This window comes from Sceloporus undulatus, chromosome 4 (genome assembly GCF_019175285.1).
Source record: "Sceloporus undulatus isolate JIND9_A2432 ecotype Alabama chromosome 4, SceUnd_v1.1, whole genome shotgun sequence".
NCBI lineage: Eukaryota > Metazoa > Chordata > Lepidosauria > Squamata > Phrynosomatidae > Sceloporus > Sceloporus undulatus.
The window spans coordinates 128,820,270-128,842,494 of NC_056525.1; the positions used below are offsets into that span (position 1 = coordinate 128,820,270).

General features: G+C 44.3%; 2 protein-coding genes across 2 annotated transcripts in view; both read right to left on the reverse strand.

Annotated features, from left to right (window-relative positions):
• Window positions 1-16,793, reverse strand: part of GORAB (golgin, RAB6 interacting) — a 45,598-nt gene extending 28,805 nt beyond the window's left edge. The window contains exons 1-2 of the mRNA XM_042461224.1: window positions 16,668-16,793; window positions 11,709-12,024 (exon numbers count right to left, since the gene is read on the reverse strand). Of these exons, the coding sequence (XP_042317158.1) occupies window positions 11,709-12,024; window positions 16,668-16,734 (383 nt within the window). The 5' untranslated portion in view covers window positions 16,735-16,793. The remainder of the gene's footprint in view (window positions 1-11,708; window positions 12,025-16,667) is intronic.
• Window positions 16,794-19,212: 2,419 nt separating this feature from the next.
• The window catches only part of NTMT2 (N-terminal Xaa-Pro-Lys N-methyltransferase 2), a 44,679-nt gene continuing 41,666 nt past the window's right edge, over window positions 19,213-22,225 (reverse strand). Inside the window, 1 exon segment of the mRNA XM_042464366.1 lies at window positions 19,213-20,012. Coding sequence (XP_042320300.1) covers window positions 19,720-20,012 — 293 coding nt within the window. The 3' untranslated portion in view covers window positions 19,213-19,719.

Sequence of the window (22,225 nt, forward strand, 5' to 3'; positions counted from 1 at the left end):
CTGAACCTTGTAGTCCTGGTGGTGACAAGCAGAGAGACAGTGGGGTCTGTCCTCCTTTTCGCAAGCCATGTGCCTTGGAGATGCTTTTGGTAAGGGGAAGAGTGTGTGTGTGTGTGCACGCGCACACTGAGGTTTGTTTCCCCTTTTCTCTCCCTGCTTGGGAGAGGTCCAGAGTGTGCAATATAGGGAGTGGTGCTTTGTTCCCCCCCCCCCTTTAGATCTTTTGTAACATCCTCCAGTGTTTGCCCCTCGACTTATCCACGGGTCATATAAAAATCCATGATTTTGGATCCAAAAACTGCCCTCGACTTATACATGAGGTCGACTTATACATGAGTATATACGGTATTTTCATTAATTTCGGGGGGGGGCAGATTACATTGTAAGCCTTAAATTCAATGGCATTTACTTAGGACTTGAAATGTCATGGCCATGATTGTAATTTAATTCTAAGAAGCCACTTAACCAGATCACAGAAGTTGAAAGAAGAACTTAATCAGATATTTTACAAAACTGGCAGAGGTCATTTCAAAACCACTGGCAATAATCTTTGCAAATCCTTGGATAACAGAAGTCCCAGCAGACTGGAGGATGGCAAATGTTGTCTCTACCTTCAAAAAGAGATAAAAGAGGACCCCAACAATTATCGCCCAATTTAGTCTGACATCAATACCAGTAAAGATTCTAGAGCAGATTATTAAACAGAGTCTGCGAACATTTAGAATGGAATTCCATAATCACAAAAAGTCAACAAGAGTTTCTCAAAAAAAGTTATACCAGACTAATCTGATCTCTTTTTTGAGCTTAAAAATTTAAAGTGGGAGCCATTTCTTTTGGTTACTGGGGGGAAGAGGAACTAGAGGCCTCATTCTACAGAACTGCTGGTAGAGGAATTCTGGGACATTCCTTGCAAAAAGGAAGCCTAGTTTTCTGTGTCCACTTTGCTTGGGTAAGAGCTTAAAATTTTAAGGTGGGAACCATTTCTTTTGGTCACTGGGAGGAGGAAGAGCTAGAAGTCTCATTCCATATAACTGCTGCTAGAGGCGGCGTGGCTAATGGTGCGCAAATTTTTCTTTTCACATTTATTTTTATAGTCAAGGAGGGTTTGGAGTACAGAGGAGAAGGTCACCTGGGCACAGTGTTGGAGGGCATCTCCTTCAATTTTACACTTTCTGTTCACCACTCCCTTAAGGGGCTTGTGGGAATTTGCTCAGAGGAAGTGAGTCAGAGACCTGCCTCTGGAACTAGCTAATAGCCAGGAGCTCTGTACATAACTAGAGTGCCAGTTGATTGAGCTCAGTTAACAGAGTTTGGGACAAAGGCCAGGCCCACAGGGGTTCTTTACACTGGTGTTTAATAGGGGAAGCCCACAGTCTTGTTCAGTGCTTCCTTAAGGCTTTTCAGTATTGCCACTGAGGGAACTGCTGCAGTCACCAGCAACACTTGTGGGATTTTTGTCTTCTTGCCCACAGATTTGGGAAACCTCACCTGCACCAAGTGCAAGTTGGTAGCCCTCTTAGAAGAGAAAGTGCAGCAGCTGGAGGCCCAGGTAGCTACACTTCAGCATCTTAGGAAGCAAGAGGTTTTCCTGACCAGAACGGACCAGGCGGTCATGGATGGGAAACACACAGAGGAAGTTGCTAGGAAGGAGGAGGTCACTTCACATACAACAGAAGTAGATAATTGGAAGAATGTCAAACACAGAAATAGGGAAACCAAGGAACGTTCTGTGAGCTTGCAGGTACAGAATCGATTTGAACTTCTCTCTATTATCAAGGGATGAGGAACAGCAGCAGGGACAGACTTCAGGGACAGAGCAGGGGACCCTGGGAGTACCACCAAAGGGAACAGCTGCTACTAAGCCTCAGAGGAGGCGTGTGGTGGTGGTGGTGGGGACTCCTTGCTGAGAGGCACTGAACCAGCGGTTTGTGGGCCTGACAAGATGTCTCAGGAGGTGTGTTGTCTCGCTGGGGCAAAGATCTGTGATGTGACAGAGAGGTTGACAAGACTTGTCAAGTCTACTGACTGTCACTCCTGTCTTTTGGTTCATGTGGGAACCAATGACACTGCAAGGCACAGCCTTTAGAATATCATAAGGGATTAAGAGACTTTGGGTAGGACGTTGAAAGAGATGAATGCACAGGTCCCAGACGAAGGGCATGGTCCAGGAAGGGAGGGGAAAATAGCAGAGGTGAATAACTGGCTGCGCAGATGGTGCTGCCAAGAACAATTTGGACTTTTGTATCATGGCCTGAGGTTCCATGAGGAGGGACTTCTGGCAAGGGATGAGTTGCATCTCATACCAGTTGGAAGAAACATTTTTGCCAAGTCTCAAAAATTTGATCAGGAGGGCTTTAAACCGAGTTATGTGGGGGAGGGAGACAATGGCCCAGTACATACTGGCCCCGAAGGACACCCTCGTCATGTGCAAGGGGTGCCCCGCCAACATGTCCCTTGCCCCTCGCACGTGCCGAGAGCGTCCTCACTGTGTGGTGTAGAATAGACAGCGCGTGCAGCGTTGACATCACTGCTGTGCGGCATCCAAATGGAGCCGTGCAGCAGTGACGTGCTCACAACGCTGCAAGCTATTTGCGGCAGCACAAAAAGGAGCCGCTTTTTAGCGGTCCTTTTTTTTTTGCATAGCAGTGCCACGCAATTTGGTTGTTGCTGCGCCGCTATGCAGCAACAAGAGGCAGCTCAGGAATTTCTGTGTTGAAATTCATTTTGTTAGCTTTGGCCCAGCTTTCTAGTCTGTTCAGGTCATTTTGAATTTTGATCCTGTCCTCTGGGGTATTAGCTACTCCTCCTAATTTGGTGTCATCTGCAAATTTGATAAGTATACCCCCCAATTCTGTCATCCAAGTCATTGATAAAGATGTTGAATAGCACTGGGCCCAGGACAGAGCCCTGTGGGACCCCACTGGTCACTTCTCTCCAGGATGAAAAGGAGCCATTGTTGAGCTTCGGCCAGTCAACCAATTACAAATCCATGTAACAGTTGCCTTGTCTAGCCCACATTTTACAATCTTGTTTGCAAGAATGTCATGGGGAATTTTGTCAAAGGCCTTACTAAAATCAAGATATACTATATCCACAGCATTCCCTTCATCTAACAAGCTGGTAATTTTATCAAAAAAAGAGATCAGGTTTGTCTGGCATGACTTGTTTCTCTGAAACCCATGTTGATTTTTTGTGATTATGGAATTGCCTTCTAGATGCTCACAGACTCTCTGTTTAATGATCTGCTCTAGAATCTTTCCTGGTATAGATGTCAGACTAACTAGATGATAATCGTTGGGATCCTCTTTTTTTCCCTTTCTGAAGATGGGGACAACATTTGCCCTCTCCAGTCTGCTGGGACTTCTCCTGTTCTCCACTGTTCGGTGGATTTGAAATTGATTGACTGGTCAAGCCTAAACAGTACTCAGCAAAAGCTCCACTTCATCCTGCAGAGATATGACTGGTGGGGTGCCACAGGGTTCTGTCCTGGGACCAATGATATTCAACATCTTTATCAATGACTTGGATGACAGAATTGGGGGCATGCTTATTAAATTTTCATATGACACTAAATTAGGATAGGTAGCTAATTCCCCAGAGGACAGGATTAACATTCAAAATGGTCTTATAATAGATTAGAAAGCTGGGCCAAAACTTTAAAAGAATGAATTTCAACAGGGAGAAACGTAAAGTGCTACACTAAGGCAGTAAAAATGTAATGTACAGATATATGATGAGTGACACCTGGCATGACAATAGTACACGTGAAAGTGATCTAGGAGTCCTAGTAGATAAATAAATATTATTATATCACAAGTTGAACATGAGTCAACAGTGTAATGCAGCAGTGAAAAAAACCAATGCGATCCTAGGCTGCATTAATTGACCTATAGTGTCTAGATCAAGAGAACTGATAGTGCCAGCATGTGGAGCATGTTGAGAGAAAGGCTACCAAAATGGCAAAACATCTGGAAACCATGCCTGTGAGTAGCTACTTATGGAGCCAGGTATTTTTCACCTAGAGAATCACAGAATCATAGAGTTGGAGCAGACCCCAAGGGTCATCAATTCCAATCCCCTGCCATACAGGAGTACACAATCACATACAACCTGGACTTCAAAAAAGCTGAATTCAAAAAGCTTAGAGAAATATTGGATGAGAACCCATGGTCAGAAATGCTCAAATAGAAGAAAGTTCACTATCATCATCATCATCATCAACAATGCCGCCCATACCCCATGTTTTTCCCAAGACTTGGGAGATTATCAGATGGGAGGAAATCGGGGAAGAAAAAGGCATACTCTCAGCAAAGTTGCACTGAAGATTTTCAATCACACTGTGGTTATCCAGGACTTAACCCATGATGATCCAAGCATGCTGTAAGAACAAACCATTCCTGGGACTTCCCCATGAATGGTTTGTTGCTGGAGCATTCCTAGAATCTTCATGAGTTAAGTCCTGGATAAGCACAATGTGTATGAAATTATTCAGTGTGATTTTGTGACTTTGCTGGGAGTATGCCTTTTACTTCTGCTTTTCCCCCCATCTGATAATCTCCCAGGACTCAAGGTAGCAAATACATTAAAAGAATAACAGTTAAAATTATTACATTATTACATTAAAAACTTACAAAAATTCAGCATTAAAACCAAATTGAACTATAAACCAATTAAAAACATATACACTCATCCCTCCACATTTGCAGCTTTGATATTTGCGACTTTGATTAATATGATCTCTCTAGAAATATCTAGGTCCTCCAGTGCAACTCTATGGTCAACTTTAACTAAAAGTTGCATTGGAAGACCTAGAGATTCCTAGAGAGAACACTCCACTAGGCATTTGTATCAACTCCATTGCAGTTCTATGGTTAGTGTCTGTCGGACGTTGACCACAGAGTTGCACTGGAGGACCTAGAGATTCCTAGAGAGGTGTCCTCTCAGATAAGAACATGGTGTTTTTGTTATTTGCAGTTCTTCCATATTCACAGGAGTCTTGTGCCCCTAACCTTTGAGAATATGGAGGGACAAGTGTATTCTTAAAAGTTTTAAAAGTTAAACAATACAGTAAAACAATACAGCACTTACAGCACTTTTGTTAAAAGCCTTTGATTATCAATAGAAAAAATTGCTAGCAAGGGCATCAAGGAAGAGGCCATTTTAGTCTCAAAAATGTAGTTCCAAAATGTAGTGGCTGCCACTTAGAAAGTCCATTCTCATGTTCCCACCAGTCATACCTGGAAAGGTGGTGATATGGAGAGAAAGGTCTCTCTTGGGGATCTCAGGGTCCGAGAAGGCTCACATCAGACAGCTTTGGCCTAATCTTATTTCTTTCTTTAATAGATTTACACGCTTGATAGATCAGGAGAATGCTGTGGATGTATTATATCTTGATTTCAGTAAGACTTTAGATAAGGTCCCCCATGATATTCCTGCAGGCAAACTGGTGAACTGTGGACTAGATAGTAATCACCAATCTGTAATTGGTTGACAGAGCAAACTGGAAATAAATGGCTCTGGGGTGCCTTAAGTTTCTGTCCTGGGCGCAGGGTAGTTTAACATCTTTATAAATAACTTAGATGATGGAATGACACCAAATTTTGAAGTAGGAAATAGCTAAGACAACAGGATCTCAATGTAACTTTGACAGACTGGAGAGCAGAGCCAAACTAACAAAATGAATTTTAGGAAGGAATTTTCTAGGCAAGAAAAATGAAATGCAAAAATATAGGATGGGTGGCACAAATACATGTGAAAAAGCTGCAGCAGCCAAAAAAACCCAAAGCAATTTATTCTACTTTGGCCAGACTTCACCTGAAACATTGTACAGTATACAGTTTGGGGCATCATAGTTCAAGAAGAATATTGACAAGCTGGAATGTGTACAGAGAAGGAGGAGTAAGATGATCAAAGCTCTGGAAATGAATGCATATGAGGAATGCTTATGAGGAATATGCCTTCTGGACATATTTAACTTGTAAAAGAGAACACTGAGGTGACACTGGGAGGCAAAAAAACTTGCACAGGCAGCAAGTAAAAGGGAACCATGGTCTGCGATGTCTCTACACTAATGCACAGAGCATGGGAAATAAGCAAGATGAACTCGAACTCCTAGTACAACAAAGCAAATATGATATAATAGGCATCACTGAAACGTGGTGGGATGAGTCTCATGATTGGAATGTGGAAATAGAGGGATATAACCTCTTTAAGAGAAATAGGCCAAACAGGAAAGGAAGAGGAATAGCACTATATGTCAGAGATATTTACACCAGTGAAGAGATCCTGGACATCAGTCATGGAAGCCAGGGGGAGAGCATCTGGATAAGAATCAAAGGGGAGGGAAACAACAAGGATGTTACGGTGGGAGTCTACTACAGACCCCCTAGTCAGACTGAGGAATTGGATGATATCTTTCTAGAACAGATGACCACACAGTCAGAAAAGAGAGATGTAGTAGTGATGGGCGACTTCAACTATCCTGATATTTGTTGGAAGTCAAACTCAGCAAAATCCTCAAGGCCTAGCAAATTCCTCACTTGCCTGGAAGACAATTTCATGGTCCAAAAGGTGGAAGAAGCAACAAGGGGGTCAGCTATTTTAGATCTGATCCTAACCAACAAGGATGACTTGGTTAATGGGGTGCAAGTGGTGGGATCATTAGGTGGAAGTGACCATGTTCTCCTGGAGTTTGTAATACAGTGGAAAGGAGAAGCCAGGCCTAGTCAAACACGCATCCTAGACTTTAGGAGAGCGGATTTCAGTAGACTTAGAGAAGTATTGAGGGCGATTCCATGGTCAGAAATACTAAAAGATAAAGGGGTTCAGGACGGATGGGACTTTCTCAAAAGGGAGATACTGAAGGCACAATTTCAAATAGTTCCAGTGAGAAAGAAAAACGGGAGGTGTCTCAAGAAACCAGGATGGATGACTAAGGAACTTTCAACCGAGCTAAGTTTGAAACGGAACATGTATAAGAAATGGAAAAAGGGGGAAATCACGAAAAAAGAATTCAAAGAAATAGCAGGCATGTGTAGGGGTAGAGTCAGAAAAGCTAAAGCGCAGAACGAACTCAGGCTTGCTAGAGAGGTTAAGAACAATAAAAAGGGCTTTTTGGAAAATTCCGCAGCAAGAGGAAGAAGAAGGAAACGGTAGGGCCACTGCGTGGAGAAGATGGCAAAATGTTAACAGAAGACAGAGAAAAGGCAGAATTACTCAACACCTTCTTTGCCTCAGTCTTCTCAGAAAAGGCAAAGGGTGCTCAACCTGAAGATAATGGAGCAGAGGACAGAATAGGGCAGGGGTAGGCAGCCCTTTTGAGCTGGGGGCCGGGTTTCTGTCCCTCAGACAACTGGGGGGCCGAAGCCAAAAAATAAATAATTAAATAAAAAATTTTTTTAAATAAATAAATAAATAAATAAACAGGGACACATGTAGGACAAAATTTTCAAATGGAGGGCACTTTTTAAATAAAAAATAGAGGATTTTGCTAATTTTTTAAAAAATGTTAAGATAAATGCATGTTTCTGAGGCTTCTATAGACAATTGCCCCACCATGCCCCTCACGCGAGACGCCAAAGGCCCCGGCGGCAATCAGCGGCAGGACCAGGCTGGGGCCAGTCCCAAGGCCTCACCGGGCCACATCCGGCCCGCGGGCCGCAGGTTGCCTACCCCTGGAATACGGGAATTTCAGCACAGAATAAGTAAGGAGATAGTAGAGGAACACCTTGTTAATCTAAATGAATTTAAGTCTCCGGGACCAGATGAACTCCATCCTAGGGTATTAAAAGAACTGGCAAATGTAATATCGGAGCCATTGGCAATAATCTTTGAAAACTCCTGGAAAACAGGAGAGATCCCAGCAGACTGGCGAAGGGCAAACGTTGTCCCCATCTTCAAAAAGGGGAAAAAAGAGGATCCCAACAATTATCGTCCAGTTAGTCTGACATCAATACCAGGAAAGATTCTGGAGCAGATCATTAAACAGAGAGTCTGTGAACATCTAGAAGGCAATGCCATAATCACAAAAAGTCAACATGGGTTTCAGAGAAACAAGTCATGCCAGACAAACCTAATCTCTTTCTTTGATAAAATTACCAGCTTGGTAGATGAAGGGAATGCTGTGGATATAGTATATCTTGATTTCAGTAAGGCCTTTGACAAGGTTTCCCATGACATACTTGCAAACAAGCTGGTAAAATGTGGGCTAGACAAAGGAACTGTTAAATGGATCTGTAATTGGTTGACCGGCCGAACCCAAAGGGTGCTCAACAATGGCTCCTTTTCATCCTGGAGAGAAGTGACCAGTGGGGTCTCACAGGGCTCTGTCCTGGGCCCAGTGCTATTCAACATCTTTATCAATGACCTGGATGACAGAATTGGGAGCATACTTATCAAATTTGCAGATGATACCAAATTAGGGGGAATAGCTAATACCCCAGAGAACAGGATCAAGATTCAAAATGACCTGAATAGACTAGAAAGCTGGGCCAAAGCTAACAAAATGAAATTCAACACAGAGAAATGTAAGGTATTGCACTTAGGGCGGAAAAATAAAATGCACAGATATAGGATTGGGGACACCTAGCTGAATGAAACTACGTGTGAAAGGGATCTAGGAGTCCAAGTAGACCACAAGTTGAACATGAGTGAACAGTGTGATGCGGCAGCTAAAAAGGCCAATGCTAGAAAAAAAGGTTAAGAGATGATATGATAGCCCTGTTTAAATATTTGAAAGGATGTCATATTGAGGAGGGAGCAAGCTTGTTTTCTGCTGCTCCAGAGAACAGGACCCGGAACAATGGATGCAACCTACAGGAAAAGAGATTCCACCTGAACATTAGGAGGAACTTCCTGACAGTAAGGGCTGTTCGACAGTGGAATGCACTTCCTCGGAAGGTGATAGAGTCTCCTTCCTTGGAGGTCTTTAAACAGAGGCTGGATGGCCATCTGTCAGGGATGCTTTGATTTGGATTTCCTGCATGGCAGGGGGTTGGACTGGATGGCCCTAGTGGTCTCTTCCAACTCTACGATTCTATGATTCTATGATTCTATGACATGACAGCTACCTTTAAATATCTGAAGGAATGTCATGTAGAAGATGGTGTAAGCTTGTTCTCAAAGAGTAGAATATGGTTCAATAGTTTCACTTTACAGGAAAAAGATTCTATCTAAATATGAGGAAGAACCTCTTTACTATAAGAAATTAGAGGGTTCTGAACTCTCCATTTTTGGAGGTCTTTAAATAGTGGCTTTAAGGTATCCTTCAGAAGTGCTATAGTTGTATATTCCTGCACAGAAGGGGGTTGAATTAGGTGGCCTTTGTGGTCCTTTCCAACTCTTAAAATTCTACATACAAAGTAGAATCTCAAGACTGGATATACATAATAGGCTTTTCAAATTATATCTCAATATATTTCTGGAAATCCATTCAATTGTTACCCCTCATATATATTTTTTTAATGTATGCTTGTGTGAATTTTTAAAAAAACATTGGATGGTATTTTACAGCAAACAATATTATATTCCTGTATATAATGGATATTGTAACCTCTGAGTAATTCATAGTAAGGACTTTTCTGATGTTGTTAAAATACGTGATCAGGATAAATCCTGTATTCATGTTACTTCTGTGTAGGGCATTCACACGTAGCCACAGGAGTACTCCTCACCCCACTGACATGCTATGCTCCTGTGCTTGCTTCCCCCCCACCCCAGTGTTAAGACACGAATGTCTTATGTCCTTGATGGTGAACCTATGGCATGCGTGCCACGGGTGGCACGCGACACCATTTCACCAGGCACGGGGCGACGGAGAAGGCGGAATGGACACACGTGTGCCCGTTCCGCCTCCTCCCTGCCATTTTCGGGCCTCCCGCTGTCTCTCTGAGAGAGCAGGAAGCCAGAAAATGGCGCCTGGGAGGAGGAGACAGAGGCACGCGCACGTCTGTCTCCTCCTCCCAGCTGTCTTCTCATTCCTCTGCATGAAAGGGCTCCATGGAGTCCTTTCGCGCGGAAGAAAGGGAAGCCGAGGAGGAGGAGGCTGGGACGCATGCCCAGCCTCCTCCTCCTCGGCTTCTCCTTCCCCCGTTCGCCCTCCCAGGCCCAAGGTAGCACTGCCTTCAGTTTGGGAAGGCGAGGAGGGAAAGAGAAACGGCCCGTGCCAGCTTCTCTTTCCCTCCTCGCCCTCCCAGGCCCAAGGCAGCGCTGCCTTCGGTTTGGGAAGGCGAGGAGGGAAAGAGAAACGGCCCATGCCAGCTTCTCTTTCCCTCCTTGCCCTCCCAGGCCCAAGGCAGCGCTGCCTTTGGTTTGGGAAGGTGAGGAGGGAAAGAGAAACGGCCCGTAGAAAGGGTGGGGGGAGAAGCTGGCTTACTCCTCCTCCCGCCCGCGAGGCTTCACCAGGCTGGAGGTGTCCTTCAGAGGACACCTCCGGCCTGGGGCAGCCCCAAGGACAGGAGCAGGGGCCACCGGCTTCCTCCTCCAACTGCCCGCAGGGCTTCACCAGGCCGGAGGCATCCTTCGGAAGACACCTCCAGTCTGGGGCAGCCCCGGGGACAGGAGCAGGGCCTACGGACCCTTTGCTCCTGCCCCCCACGGGCCCTTGTCTCTGAGAGATAGCTGGAGGCCAAGGGAAGGGCAGGAGGAGCAGGTGTGAGCCTGTCACTCCTCCCCCAATTTCCCCCGACTTCCAGCTGTCTCTCAGAGACAGCTGGAGGCCGAGAAAGGGCGCAGGGAAAGCCCCGCCCCTGCAGAGCGGAAGCCCCACCCTCACAGGGTGGAAGCCCCGCCTCTGGCACAGCCCCGCCCATGGAGGGCAGAATCTCCACCCTTGGCACGGCGACCTAAAAAGGTTCGCCATCACTGTCCTATGTTAAGACATAAATCTCCTACTAAACAATTGTCTGTATCGGATGACATGAAAGTTCCTGTCTATACATGAAGGCTCTCCTAGTGTTTGCAGAAATAGATCCATCATTCTTTATAGCACAATCTCCCTAGAACGAATGGCTTTAGATACTGATTTCAATTATGATCATCTTTGGCTTCTTTACTTTGGCTATATAAGGACAAATCGGTGAATTCAATATAAGACTTTTCATACACGGTGTTGTTTTAATATCTTATGTGTGATCGTTTTTTATTGCTGGTTTTCAAACTGTGTTCAAGGAAGCCATGGGGGTCTTCAAAAACATCACAATTCTTTCATGAAAAGATAAAATTGTCTAATCATTACCAACTGTCCTTTGCAATTTGCAGCTATTTGGGTTATTTGTGGTGTGCCCTTAAATTCAACTTCATGGGACAAAATGACGCATCAAAAAACTAATCATTTATCTAACATTACTTGAACATGCATCCAGCATCCCTGGATTCAGTAATCCACAGCAGAGAAATTGGTGCGGAATTAGACAACTATTTTTGTACTATACTCTTTCAGGGATTTCTATATACAGTAATCAGAAAATTCCCTTGCAATTAAGCATACAGAATTTTGCCTCTACTCAAGTAAAGATCTCCAAGTCAATGCATATTCCCACTGAATAAATGATCAGATTTAGCCACAGCAAAATGTGAACACAGTAGAAGTAATTCTCAGCACTACTCTAAAGACCACTACAAATTTGGCATGTTGATTTTGCTAAACAAAATGGTAATTAATTTATTATAAATGATAAAACGTCTTACAGCTCTATTACAAACTTACTAACAATTCCAATTTCTTTTCCCCCAGTTTGTGACTTGGTGCTGAAAGGAAATCACCATTAGAAGATTGTCTCATTTCTTGGTTCCTGGTATCCTGGTACTCTCTTATTGTCAGAGACTGGGAAGATGACTGAGATGGATGTGGAGAGGAGCAATTCACTTTAGGTCCAGAAAGCTTCTGCTTCAGAGGTGACAAGGGTACTTCATCTGGCAGTTCCATTTTTTCACACATCTGCTGGACAGGATTTTTGCACTGCAAATGCTTGGGCTTTTGGCTTACAAAAGATTGATGTTGCTGCTCAGAAAGAAGTTCAGAAGAATCTAAATAGCACAAATAAGCAAAAAATAGGCTTTTATATCTGTAGAAGCTACTTGATTGAAATACTTGGCAGAGGGCAGATGACTAAAAACTACACACAAATAATAGAAAAGAGTAGGGGAACTTGCATGTGGCATATGTCTTCATAAAATTAACAGTGTGCAAAAAAATAAAATTAACCGTGTGCAAAAATCAAACCTTTGCTAATTTTAGAATAGCATAAAAGTGACAAATATTCTATTCTGGCCCAGTACCATCAGGGGCTGGCCTGAAGAAAGAGGCTCCTCCCTCCCTAACTGTCATCTTTCAGCCTCTGAGGGAGAGAGACGGCTGGCCCAGTACCATCAGGGGCTGGCCTGAAGAAAGAGGCTCCTCCCTCCCTAACTGTCATCTTTTGGCCTCTGCGGGAGAGAGAAAGGCTTGTCCCCGTACCATCTAGGGGCAGCCTGAAGAAAAGGCTCCCTCCTTCTCCCTAACTGTCATCTTTCGGCCTCTGCGGGGCGAGAGCCTGGCCCATACCATTCAGGGCTAGCCCTGAAGAAGAGGCTCCTCCCTCCCTAACTGTCCATCTTTCGGCCTCCTGATGGAACAGAAGCGCTTGCCCATCTCCATCATGGCGCTTAGCCTGAGAAAGACTGCTCCTCCCTCCCTAACTTTCATCTTTCCGGCCTCTGAGGGAGAGAGAAGGCTGGCCCCATTCCATCAGGGGTCACTCTGATAGAATGAGGCTCCTCCCTCCCTAACTGTCATCTTTCTTGGCCCTCTGAGGGATGACAAGGCCTGCCCTCTCCATCAGGGTCTAGCCTACGAAAAGAGGCCTCCTCCCTCTCCTAACCTGTCATCTTTCGGCCCTCTGAGGGAGAGCGAAGGCTGCCCAGTTCCATCAGGGGCTATCCTGAAGAAACGGGCTCCTCCTCCCTCCCTAACCTGTCATCTTTCGGTCCTCTGAGGGAGAAGAAGGCTGGCCCAGTTTCCTCAGGCCAGCCTGAAGAAAGACGCTCTCCCTCTCCTCTCTACTGTCATCTTTCTCCTCTCGGCCCTTTCCTCGCTAGCTGGAGAGCTCCTCCCTCCCCTCTTCATCTTTCGCCATGCTGCCCATTCCTCCCCGACCTCCTCCCTCCCTCTCTCTTCCCTCTTTCACCTTTCACTCCCCCCTCCCTTCCTTCCTCCTTTTGTGTCTGGTCTTTTAGATTTTACCCTTGGGCGGGAACTGTCTGTTCCCCTCTATTGTAAACCTCTGGATTCCCAGTGATTGGGCGTTATAAATAAACCTATTATTATTATTTATTATTATTATTATTATTATTTTCCCCTCTCCTGTTCTATTACACTTCGTGTCGATGCGGAAACAATAAGGATTGCAAATTATTTCCGGAACTGTATTTTGCCTGCATTAATAAGAACAGCACAATAGCTATGCTGGATTTAGCTTTTACAACAGCCATATGCCCGACTCCGCATTAGATACCAAATTGCGGATGTTCAAGTGCTCTTTATATAATGGCATTGTAAAATGGTTGTCAAGTTTGCTTTTTTATATACTTACTGAATATTTTCAAGCCACAGCTACTGAATTACTAGCTCAAGATCTGTGGGTATGGGGTCCAACTGTACAAGTGAGAGGCATTTTTACATTCTCTCTACGCCATTAATTTCCCTTTTAGGCATCTCACACAGCACTAATTTTGGATGTGGTCTGGGGCGGAATTCAAGTTCACCAATCAGTAGCCTACACTGGCTGGGAAATGGATTTTTTCTTTTGTAAGGTACTTTATATCCTCTTTCACATATCGTCCATCGGATGTTGCTTCCTTCTCCGTTTGTCTAGGCCAAGGGCCACTGTAGGTCATTTTGCTTCATTCTAACTTTCACTGTCCTCCTTACAATGACCATAGCAGATGAGGCTTCTAAGCGATCGCGCCTTATCACTGTGGGCGGGTTTGCAGCTCAAATCCGCAGTCACTCCTGTTCTAGCAACACGAACGTGATGTTTTTTTCACACCGAATCTGGAGTCACTCCTGTCCTAGCAATGTGAATTCACATTAAAACGTGATGTTTTTACCACACCTGGCTTTTGCCTTTCCGTTCCCTTCCAATCGAGGGGGAGTGGAGTCACGTTTCGATTCCAGACATAGTCCCATGATGCGGACTTCAACAAAGTGTGTGCCGTGCACACTGTTTTCCACACCAGAACATACTTTGTGGTTTTCAACGCATTCCCAATATTAGTACCCTTGCTTATGCTCACTGGGGCTCTTGGACGCTGTCCTCCTCCCTGCCCCCTCCTTAGCTTTTCAGAACTCCAAAGCCCAATTATCTATTCAATATTCTCACATTCACTGTGTTACTTGCTCATATTTTGTGTAATTGCCTTTAGCTTTCTTCTGACTGCTTCACTTGGGCGGGAGGGGGTGCTAGTTAGCTGGCTCTGGGACATGATTTTCGTCTAGATGGCATTGTCCTGTTTCTTACTGGAGACATCTTGAAGCCTGTCCCAGGTCAGGTTGGCTTCTCAGACCTGCTCGCCTGGGAAGCAAGGGGAGGATTGGGGGACTGGCTACAGGAACAAAGGGTGGTTTGTTGCTTTTAACCTTAGGGTTTGAGGTCTGGCCTGTTAGATTTCACTAAAAAGTTTGTCTGGTCCACATTCTGCTTGTATCCTTCAATAAACTTCACTGCTTTTAAGCAAGTTGCCTGTTGTTGATGTCTGGTGGTTTTCTTCACGTTGCTGGATCTTACAAGCTGTCACCTTCATCATTGTGTAAGCAACATCAGGGATGATGGGATGGCAGCAGGTGAAGGAGCGGGCAGATCAGGGTGTAGAAGCCGTCAGGGATGATGGGATTGGCTGTCTTTTGGCAGGTGGCAGTATAGGATGAATGGGCGATGCAGGAGCGGCCGGGATGATGGGATAGGTGGCAGATGAGACAAATGCAGGCGCAGGCTAGGGGATTAATGGGATGGGTGGCAGAGAGGACACGATGGGGATGTAGGAGCAAGCAGGGAATTATGGGATGGGTTGCAGGGTGTCAGAGAGTACGAAGTTTTGGATGCAGAGGCAGGCAGGGACTGATTGGGTGGCAGGGTGGCAGAAAGGACATTGATGGGGTTGAAGGCGGAGGAGGGTTGAAGGAGCAGGCCGCAGGGGGCCAAGGGGGGGGCGACATCGAATGATCTTCCACACCAATTTCAGAGTGAAATCGAAGTTGAGCTTAGAAGCAGATTTTGGTGAATTTGCTTGTTTCTGAATTCACCCAAAATGGGAGTCAGTAAGATTGAATGCCGGCAAGCACCTCGTAAGAACCCTCCATAGAAAGCACATCATGTGAGTAACACATCACTGTTTTAGCATGAATTCGCATCGTTGGACCGGCTGTCACGTCGGAACTGAGCTGCAAAAATCTTTGTGTGATAACACGATAGAGTCCACAACCTCTGAAAAGCCAATGATTCTCCACATTTGGGTATAAGAAAACTGTGTGGTTGCTTCTCTGGTGTCACTGGATTGAAAATGCAGATTTGGATCCTTTCAGTTTGGTTGGTTCAAAGGATAAAATTTGTTGTTCACTAGTGCCCCAATATAAATCATGCTGAGGACCTCAACCTATCTTCCAAGACAATTTAATGGAAGCTCAAGAGAAAGTATTGTGTTGACAAAACAAATAGGTAGGAGCAGGAAAAAGGTAGAAGTTCATCATTGAGGCTCGTTTTAATTTTGATGAGCTTTTGTGGATTTCAATCTGCAGAAACACTGATGGAATCTCATATTAAGTCATAGATACTAAATTACTGCACAAGGTACCAGCCCCATAGTATTAGAAGCTTAAGCAGAAATAAATCTTGGTTAGTGTTGGTGGAGTGCACCAGTGAAAACAGGTGGTTAGACTATACTGAGGAGGAAGAACTAGTAAAATCACACCCTGAGGGTCATCTAGCCTAAAAATCCCTATGAAATCCAGGGGCTGCTGCCATAAGTGAATAGGCGACTTCGAAGGCATTCACACATTTAATAGCAATTACATAATTGTGGTGCTTGGATGCATACAGTACACTGGGATATGGAAAGATGTCAACTTGGCCCTACATTTTTGAAACACTGTAAGTGATTACGGCTGATCACACGCTCCGAAGTGTAAAAATCCCAAGTCTGTAGTAAGGAGGTGTGGAAGCAACCATCTGGCAGTTTTGGCCTAGGATTCTGATATTTTGAAAGTGTATCTTCAGTGTGAAGCTGGAGGAGATTTCAGTGGAACAGACAGCAGTCTTCACTCTTTCTGTCTTTGCTTTGCTTATTGAGTTTGCTTGATTAATATGCATTTTGATTTAAAAACCAACACGAAAGGGAACTCATTCTGTTAACAAAAGCCACTTCTCCTCCCTCAGGCGCGTCTAGACAGGAGCCCTTTGTTATTACTTCTTGCACCACACTCCTACCTGCACCATGTTTACTACAATAGCAACCGTACACAACTATAGTAAGGCGTTCCTTGGTAATCCTCAAGGGGCGGTCAAATAAGAAGCAACTGCGGGGGTGGGCAATTCCTCGCATGGTCCATAGCTTTCTGGAGCTCGTAAAGAGCTTCAGTCAGCCAAGACAATGCCCTTGGCTCCCCCGCAGGCAGCCACTTTCCACGGCCGGGGTTCCTTTGAGTCGCCCCTGGAATCGGCGAAGCTCCCGCTCGGAGAAGCCAGCCCATCCCCGCTCGGCCATGGCGCCTCCTGCCTGCCGGGTGGCTCCTTCTTCGCTGCCACGTCTGGAGAACCCGCCCTCCGCTCAGGAAATGCTGCTGCTGCCGGGGCTGCTCTCGCTCGCTCCCGCCTTCAGGGGCCGGTTCCTCCCCTCCTCCTCCTCTGCACTCAGCCAAAGGGTAGCAGCCGCGGCAAACGGCCAGGCCTCCCTGCTGCTCTGCTGCGCGGCCTCCGGTCACAGGGCCCGTCCTCCCTCCCTCTCAGCAAGGCGCTTCGGGGTTGGTGGGGAGTTTGGGAAATGTCCTCAAACTCCGTAGGAAGGCTTCCTTAGTAAAGAAACCCCACACTCTGGAAGGAAAGGAGTGCATGCTCTCTCAAAAACACCAAAAGGAGGAAAGAGTTTGTCTCCTTCGTCTTCCCCTGAGAAGAGTCTGCCCTTGCACTGCGGAAGGCAAGTGGGCAGGGGGCCTGGGACACCCGCTCCTCCTGGGCTTTTCCACCACGGAGAAGGGCAGGAGGAGGAGGAGAGGGCAGGAGGAGGACGCCTCCCCAACGGCCGCTCCTCAGCTTTTTCCTGCGGGAGGAGGATCCGCGTTAATGGTCAGGGAACTGCAACATGGGTAGGAGTCAGGCTGACCACAGGTCCTCCTTTTCCAGGGCACGTCCTACACTTTACTTTCTTTCCAGCAGGCTCCAAAAGGCCCTCCATTTTGAGCATGACTAAGAACCCCCCGTTTACATTGTTTATAAGTGACTAGCTTTTCTTGTCTGCTCAGGAGGAATCCCAACAGGTCTGCATTTCCATTTACCTGAATTTTTCCAGCTTACCTTTCTGTCCAGGAGGAATCCCGGCACAAGCTTATTTGTAGGTGAAAGGGCTTTTCAAGAGTGGTGGAAGTTGTACAACAGCACTTAATATACTTGGTGAATCTCGGACTCAGACCTTATCACAACACCCATTGCCATGGGATCCAAAGATTTATTTGGTGGTATTTATGAAGGAAGAAAAAAAGGCACCAGCTCCGTCATTTCCTTCAAATCTATTATGTCTTTTCCTGCTTCTGTGAAGCATTTTTGGGACCAAAGCAGTTTTCCCTTGGCTGCACACCCAGCCTCCTGATTTCCCTAACATATAAAGCTGTAGACTCTTTGCTGTATCTCACAAGCCTGTTTGCCAGGAAAAGCCATGTCTCCAAACCATAAATATCAGTGACGGTCTTTCATACCTAGGATATCTTGTCGCCACCTTTGAAGTCTATGAAAACTCATCCTGCCAATTTCTTTCTTTTCATTTTGTCTCAAAGATGCTAGAAGATCTCTCTATGTACCAAATTCTACAGACTAACACATGATATCTTGAGTTCTTTGTATCAGACAGCAGCTGAAAAGACAGGAGTTTCTCCTCCCTTTTGTAGAATGAGCATAAGTAGACTTAATAATCCTATTCATGGATTGTGCTGCAGGAACTCCCCAAGGCATTACGGGATTTTCATAATACTTTGTTAGATATGGAGGCAACTATACTGTGCCTGGGGGATCTAAGGCCATTGGCTTTCCACTTGGGGGGCAAGCCCCTTTTTTCTTCTTTTCTTAAAAAGTGTACCACTGCACTAATGTCCATCCCATCCTCAGTAGTCAAATCCCCTTATATTTTGTTCAGCATGATGTATGTTTTCCACAGGTTCTATCACCTTTCTGCCTGGGTCTGTTAACAGTGTGTCCATAGCCACCCACAAAGTTCAAAATCGTTTCCCCTTCCACTAGTACCAATAGCCTGACAATTGATTGTCTCTGTGGGAACAATAAACACAGTTCCCTGGATTTCAGTCCAGCATCCCAAGCCTGGCAATGCCAAATAGCTTCTGTCATTTTAGGACAGCCTGATCCTTAAGTGTGAGTCCCATCAAATGAAGTGGAAGAGTCAATGCTCTTTTTGATAGACTTGGAAGAAGCAAGAAGCATGCAAATGGGCCAAGGATCAGTTGGCTTTCAGTAATTTTGTGCTTATTATATGGCTGCATCTTCACAACAGTGCCCCAAAAGTGACCTTTTAGCATTAACTGGTTCAGGCTCAGGTTGACAGTGATTTACTGAATTCCTGCTCTGAAATAAAAAGATTATGGTCCAAATACTCATCATCCATTTCGGAGTAGAGCCATTAATCATTGCTACATGGTAGTCCTTTGTAAGTCCCCATTAATTCAGTGAAATCCAACTCTAGTTGAAACTAGCAATTGTATTAGAACTTGGCTTTCACCTTTAAATTTTCACAGAAAGGGCTTCCGATCTACATCCCCCCATTATGCTTCCCCCCCATTCCCTAAGAAGCCTCCCTGCAGAACCGGCCCACCTGATAATATGAAACTCCAGTGCTGGTGATGCCATACTATTTGCAAGATAATATATTGCAAAAGAAGCAGGACCCATTCACTAGTGCACCTCACAGGAAAAAAATTGGTCTTTCACAGAGGAATTTTAAAGAAATGTGAGAGGTACTGATGGGAGGCAGGTTGAGAAACATTCCTTCTCCAAATTTATTCAAGTTTCATCTTAATTTCTCATAGCATGTATTTCTGCAGAAATATATAGAAGTGATGACAAGGCTGCCGGCTGGCTTAGAATAAAAAGGAATTTGCCGCTGGGAATCGTTTTGAGTGGGCTCTCAGTCTCATAGCTTAGGAAGTAGAGTAGGGGTCTTACACACAACAAAAGTATAGTAACTGCGATTTCATTCTAAATACCAAGACAATATCCTATGGAATCCAGGAATTTGCAGATTTGGGAGAAGTATTTAGACTACTCAGCAGAGAATTCTAGCATCTACTCAAACTACAAATCCCAGGATTCCACAGGATGCTGCCATACAGTTAATATGAAATCATAGTGTTTTTAAATGTGTGATGTGAAAGGGCTCCAGATACAAAGTTAGAATGTGTGCCGTTTTGATTTCCTCTTTGCTGTGTTCCAGTCCCATTTCATCACCCTTTACTCTTCATAGTAAGGCTTACTACAACATCCCATTTCTGGTTTGACCAGGATTCTTCTGCATGGCTATCATCCAAATAGGTACACACTGCTCAGGGAAGCCCTCTTGTTTTTCTTGTCGCAGGATGGTGAGTCCACTCTTTACAATGAGGCTGCTGAGGATGTTCAGATCTCGAATTACACTGCTATCCAATGGATCCAGGACACAGCCCTCCCGGGCCACATTATCCTTCAGGATGATAATGCCATTTTCCTTCAAGCCATTCTGGCAGCGGTTAAAAAAACCTAGCAAGTCTTTATCCGTCAGGTTTCCTGCAGGACATAAAATAGATCAAGATGGTATCATCACTTGGAGTAAGTGATCCTTGAAACAGAACAAAATTATCTAGCCTTGCAGCCAACTTTGTTAAAAGTTACTACAAGAGAAAAAAAGTGGATAGTGGTAGCTAGAGAAAAATATGGGGGTGGGCACAGAAAGGGAAAAGTGCATTTATGGTGCATCATTATTTGTTTTACATTTTAGATTTCTGAAACAAAAGCTGAAAAGAAATGAACATGAACACAGGCAAACACCTACTCAGATAGGTTTGCTTACTTGCCTCCTTGCCTACTTCTCTGCAACTCATCAAAAGGAAGAAATAAACTTTATTTAACAGAGACAGAACTGCACAGGTACTTCAACTCTAAACATAATTGAGTTCTATTTGACTCCATAGATTTGGTTTGGAAAACATTTTGAGCTTTGTTTAAGATGAAAAAGAAGAATTTAGGGGGGAAATTAATGTGCAGAGAATTTTTTTCTTGTTTGGATGAGCTTGATTTTTTTAAAAAAAATTATCCATGGTGAAGTGGGACAATTTTCCTGTTATAATAAAAAGCTATAGAAAGATGGAATCGCCTTTGTTAGCCAGAGAAATAGATTTAAAATGAGGCTTGAAAATTAGAGAAAAGGCATGGTGAGTGCATCGTGACCTGGCACCAGCAGAACAGACATAACATATACAACTTAGATAAGAAAATACAACTGTTGAAGGTTACTGAAAGCTACTGAATTCCTGAAGGAGGGGTAAAGAGTAAAAATGACGTCTTTAATGTATGCACATATTTCTGTCCTGATTGTAAGAATTCTGTATGTTTAAATTGTAATTAGCCAATGAGATGTGATGGAGAAGTTTCTTTGTGTAATTGACTATAAAATTAGGCCATCTTGTTTTGTTCTGGGCCTCAGCTATTGGAACTTGAATTCCACTGAGTTCATATTTCCTTTGTCAACAATTGGAAATAAACTTATGGATTTTCAAATTACTAGGTCCTCTGTTAATTCTTTGCTCTGCCAAGCCTAGAATTTTATGTTTCCCGAAATTTCTGTTACAATGGAATTACTCTTCTGTACAACAATTGTTTTAGCAACCTGTGGCAATCTATAATAATAATAATAATAATAATAATAATAATAATAATAATAATAAATTTTATTTATACACCGCCCTGTGGCGAACCAATCCGGGCGGTTTACAACATTAAAATAACATACAGCATAAAAACAATATATTCCCTCTCCCCTTAAAAAGTTATTAAACTGCATATCTAAATTAAAACCACAATAACTAGTTACAACAACAATAAGTTAAACAAAATAATACCAACTGATAAACCACTGCAACTTCAGTATTAAAGAAAAGAAAAGGGGGCTTTGGAGACATTACTGAGGAGGGGGGAGATCCTGAGGCCGGGATATTTTAGTCTGGGAAGGCCTGCCTGAAGAGATCTATCTTGACAGCCTTTTTGAAACTGTCCAAAGATGTTAATTGACAGATCTCGTCTGGCAGGTCGTTCCAGAGCCTATAAAGAAGGAGCATGAGGGGTGGATGTAATTTGGAACCTGTGTGAAACTCAAAAGAAATATCAGCAAGCAGGAGCTTACAGCAATCCTGCCTGAGGGCTTTTCTAAACCCAGGTGGTTTTTGCATTCTATCAGAGTGATCCATTTTGAAGAAGAATTCATAGAAGCATAGAGTTGGAAGAGACCACAAGGGCCATCCAGTCCAACCCATTGCCATATAGCAATTCACAATCAAAGCATCTCCAACAGGTGGCTATCCAGCCTCTGTTTAAAGACCTTCAAAGGAGACTCCACCACTTTCCAAGGGAGTGTGTTCCACTGTCGAACAGCACTTACTGTCAGGAAGTTCCTCCTAATGTTGATGTGGAATCTCTTTTCCTGTAGTTCACATCCATTGTTCCAGGTCCTATTCTCTGGAGAAGCAGAAAACAAGCTTGCTCCATCCTCAATATGACAACCCTCCAAATACTTAAACAGGGTTATCATATCACCTCTTAACTATCTCTTCTCCAAGCTAAACATAGCCAGCTCCCTAAGTCTCTCCTCGTAAGGCATGGTTTCCAGACCCTTCATTATTTTAGTCACCCTCCTCTAGACACACTCCAGCTTGTCAACATCCTTTTTGAATTGTGGTGCCCAGAACTAGACATAGTATTCCAGCTGAGGCCTGACCAAAGCAGAATAA